General features: G+C 42.3%; 1 protein-coding gene across 3 annotated transcripts in view; it reads left to right on the forward strand.

The window, feature by feature from the left end:
- The first annotated feature begins 908 nt into the window (after positions 1-908).
- Positions 909-4,873, forward strand: part of pard3bb (par-3 family cell polarity regulator beta b) — a 563,164-nt gene continuing 559,199 nt past the window's right edge. For all 3 annotated transcript variants that reach the window (XM_082969211.1, XM_082969213.1, XM_082969212.1), the window contains exon 1: positions 909-1,930. In XM_082969211.1, the coding sequence (XP_082825337.1) occupies positions 1,814-1,930 (117 nt within the window). In that variant the 5' untranslated portion in view covers positions 909-1,813. The remainder of the gene's footprint in view (positions 1,931-4,873) is intronic.

Consider the following 4,873-nt stretch of genomic DNA (forward strand, 5'->3'; position numbering starts at 1 on the left):
ACAACAAACAAGAGAACGAACGATCCACTGACAGTCTGTCAAGGCACAAGGCTAAACACAGAACAATTTCCCACAAATACAAGACAAAACACACCCAACTAATATAGGACTTCCAATCAAAGGCAACACCAAACAGCTGCCTTATATTGGAAGTCCACCCCAATTAACTCAACATAGAAACACACTCACTAGACTACACATAGAATTACATAAACATAGACCATAACTCAAAACCCGGAAATAATAAATTAAACGCCCTCCTAACTAACACACCACCCTGAACCACATAAAACAAATACCCTCTGCCACGTCCTGACCAAACTACAATAACAATTAACACTTTTACTGGCCAGGACGTGACACTGACAGGATGCTTTCAATGGTTTCATCTGTAAAAGTTGATGAGGGTCTTATGGACCAAGCCAAAATGTATTCAGCCTCCTGAGGTTGAAGAGGTATCTAATTCTAAAATGTCTCTTAAAAATCTGGATATTAAACCTAAACATAACCACACTGGTAACCTTATGCCTAACCTTAAACGAGGACCAACAAGCAAATGTTTGTTTTCATTAAAAACATTTTTTAACGATATAACCAATTTGAACTTTGTGGCAGTGGTAACTAGTGCCAACCCTGCGTCCCTCGTTGGAAATAAGTCATTGTCCCGTCAACAATGTGACAGGTTTCTATACATCCACAAGTTATACTGGTTATATCGTAAAACAAAAAAAATGTGATTTTTATTCTTAAAGTAGTCATAATGTTACCAGTGTGGTTAAGAATAAGGTTTAGGTTGAGGATTAAAATCAGGTTTTGTATTAAGGAGATAAATGGTAGAAATAGGCGTGGGTTCTAACATAGTGGCTGTGTTAACTAGTAATGACGACCCACGTTCAGGAGGAACTGGTCACAGCTGAACAACGACTTTTCACTTTTTACTTCTAAACTTAGCCGTCGAAGAAAGTTGGACTAGCTACGTTGATAACTTTATCTTTACACCCAAATATATAGATATATAGATATATATATATAAAAAGAAAAATACTCTTATTACAGTAAAAGTGGGATTTCCAACACGAAAGTGGCTTATTAAAGAAGAAAGAGGAAGAATTTATCTCCAGGAAAACTTCTGGAAAAGTGATACCTGAGACCGTTACGTTAGTATCCATCTTTTCCAAGTTAAAGTTGGTTAGCAACTTGGCTAGCTAGTTTGGTAAAAAAAACAACAAAAAAAAACACGTTATAAAGTGTGATTAGCTACCTAATTAGTTATTATTTTATTTTTTGAGGCAGGTTTTTTTTTTACTCACTTCTTGCTGACTTGTTTTTGCTAGCTAACAGTATCTAAACGTTAGTATCTAAACGTTAGTATCTAAACGTTAGTTTGCTGGTTAGCAAGTTGGCGCTAGGTAGCTGCTAGCGATAGCATCACATATATCATCTCTCATAGCATCTTGCTACGTTACTTTTTGGATGTTGGATGCTAGTCAACGAATATAAAAACTGTTAGCATATCTGCTACTGTACTAGCTAGCTTGCTAGCTAGCTATATCAATCTATTCGTTGAGCATGTAGAATTACTAACCTGACACAAGTGTACAGGATATAAATCATTATTTTATTTTTTTTGGACTCCTTACGCGAGTCAGACAAACTCAAAACACCTGTCGATGTAGAGAAAGTGATCACGGAAAGGGGACCGTTCACATCGAGCATCTCAAGGCAAGGAAGTCATTTAACTTTCCCGAAAGGACCTCAACTTGAATGAAGAACCACCACCATCATCATCATCATCCTCATCATCATCATCATCATGAAAGTGACAGTGACATTTGGACAGACGAGTGTCGTGGTTCCGTGTAAAGAAGGATGGAAAGTCCGTGAACTCATTCAACAAGCCACACAGAGATACAGGAAGTTATTGGAACAGGTAGCTATGTCCATCATTTTGAAACCGTATTGTGTTGCTGTATATAATGCTGTATATAATGCTGTATAGCGTAATAATGCTGATTTGCTGTATTATTAGTGAGTAGTTATTCTAGGCCTAGGTATGTCAAAAAAAAGAGAGGATGTTTGACCAGGGTCATTGCAGAACTAGGACGATGAGGATTCTGATGAAAGCAAAATTACAGCTGATGTTTAAAATCACAGCCATTTTTCTGTCTCTTCACTTCACTTCACTTTATCATGGTACTGACATCATCAGATGGGGACCTTATCATTGGCTTGGAAGTTTTGTATGTTGATAAATATGTATTACAGAAGGTTATAATATTATAGTAGACTGTATATTAGAGTTTTGCGGTTTTTTTTCTCTTCGTACGAAGTTGATCTATTATATTTGTTATTCACAAAGTCTTGGGAAGTTAATTAGCCAATGCCAGGGATGTTTAAGTTGCAATAAATGCGTGATGAAAAATGAAATCCTTGGACTTGATATTCAGAGTTCTAAGCTATAGGGCTCTGGTGAAAAGCAGTGCACTATAAAGGGGGCTAGGGTGCCATTGGCTGTGACTTGTTCCATTACTCTTTAGTGATGAATGCAAATGTACACTTTGTGATTGGTCTGGTCTCTGGAGCGTTGAACTCCTGGCCCTCATCAGAGATGTGCTTCTGTCAGTGCTCCGAATCTTATTGGATCCATTTTTTAAAGAGCACAGACACCAGTCAGTCAGTCAGTCAGTCAGTCAGTCAGTCAGACACCAGTCAGTCAGTCAGTCAGTCAGTCAGTCAGTCAGTCAGTCAGACACCAGTCAGTCAGTCAGTCAGTCAGACACCAGTCAGTCAGACACCAGTCAGTCAGTCAGAAACCAGTCAGTCAGTCAGTCAGACACCAGTCAGTCAGTCAGTCAGTCAGTCAGTCAGTCAGTCAGTCAGTCAGTCAGAAACCAGTCAGTCAGTCAGTCAGTCAGACACCAGTCAGTCAGTCAGTCAGACACCAGTCAGTCAGTCAGTCAGACACCAGTCAGTCAGTCAGAAACCAGTCAGTCAGTCACTCAGTCAGACACCAGTCAGTCAGTCAGTCAGTCAGAAACCAGTCAGTCAGTCAGACACCAGTCAGTCAGTCAGTCAGTCAGTCAGACACCAGTCAGTCAGTCAGACAGACAGACACAGATGCACCCATCTCTCTCTTTTTCTCTCTCCATCTTTTACTCTCTGTCTCTCTCCCTCTCTCTCTCTGTCTCTCTCTGTCTCTCTCTCCCTCTCTCTCTCTGTCTCTCTCCCTCTCTCTCTCTGTCTCTCTCTGTCTCTCTCTCTGTCTCTCTCTCCCTCTCTCTCTCTGTCTCTCTCTGTCTCTCTCTCTCTCTGTCTCTCTCTCTGTCTCTCTCTCTCTGTCTCTCTCTCTCTCTCTGTCTCTCTCTGTCTCTCTCGCTCTCTCTCTCTCTCTCTCTCTCTCTCTCTCTCTCTTTTCCCTCTACCCCCCCCCCCCCCCCCCCCCCCCCCATCTCCATCCTCGTGGGTATATAAAAACATCTTGGTGTTTTTGACCAATTTTACAATAAATCCTTTATCCCTAATACATGATAAGCGTCATCGTGCTGTCCTGCAGAGCTGGCAGAGAGGACATTTTTAGATCACCCGGCTTGCTGTGTGTTAATTACACTGGGTCCTAAACTGGCTGCCGATGTGACTGACTGAGATGTGTTTTAATGTCACGTGCGCAAGTACAGTGAAATGCCTTTCTTGCAAGTTCTAAACCCATCATGAAGCACTAAAATAACAAGGTTGAACAAAAACACTAGAGAAATAAAAACAAGAAATGTATTATTTGTTCTACCTTGTTATATTTATTTATATATATATATATATAAAACAATGTGCAGGGATAGTGTGTGTATATAGACAATGCAAAAATACCTATAAAGGTCAGCTTAGAGTCTCTGTAGTTATTCTGTTAGCTGTTTAACATTCCTCTGGCTTGGGGATAGACGTTGTTGGTTGTCAGACCTGATGCACCGATACCGCTATGCCGTGGTGGATGCAAAGAGAAAAGTCTATGGATCGGGTGGCCTGGAGTGATGTATTGGGCTGTCCGCACCACCCTCTGTAGCGCCGTGCGATCAAGGACGGGTGCTGTTGCCATAGCAAGCAGTGACGTCGCCAGTCAAAATGCTCTCCATGGTGCAGCTGTAGAACGTTTTGAGGATATCAGGGGTCGTGCCAACACTTTTAAAAAACATTTTTTTTTTTTACCCTTCCGAGGGGGAAGAGGGACTGTCGCTCCTTCTTCACGACTGTGCGCATGGAGACCATTTTTAAGTCCTCTCTCCCCCCGTTTCCTGTAGTCCACCATCAACTCCTTGGTTACAACTCTAAGTGAGGCCCTATACATTTAAAACAATGTTATATATATCTAAATTTGTATTCTTTTGTTTGTTTTGTATTTTACCCAGTTTTTTTTCTCCCCAATTTTGATCTTGTCTCATCGCTGCAACTCCCCAACGGGCTCGGGAGGCGAAGGTCCTCTCCGAAAACATGACCCGCCAAACCGCGCTTCTTAACACCGGCCCGCTTAACCCGGAAACCAGTCGCACCGATGTGTCGGAGGAAACACCGTTGAACTGACGACCGGGGTCAGCCTGCAGGAGCCCGGCCCACCACAAGGAGTCGCTAGAGCGCTATAAGCCAAGTAAAGCCCCCCCCAGCCAGACCATCCCATAACCCGGACGACGCCGGGCCAATTGTGTGCCGCCCTATGGGACTCCCGATCATGGCTGGTTGTGACACAGCCCGGGATGAAACCCGGGTCTGTAGTGACGCCTCTAGCACTGCGAGGCAGTGCCATGGACCTCTGTGCTACTCGGGAGGCCCTAATCTTATGTTTTATATTTTCCCTAATTATATTTTCTCAGTTAAATCTTTCTTCCTT

The sequence above is a fragment of the Salmo salar genome, chromosome 25 (assembly GCF_965601325.2).
Source record: "Salmo salar chromosome 25, fSalSal1, whole genome shotgun sequence".
In the NCBI taxonomy this organism is placed as follows: Eukaryota; Metazoa; Chordata; class Actinopteri; order Salmoniformes; family Salmonidae; genus Salmo; species Salmo salar.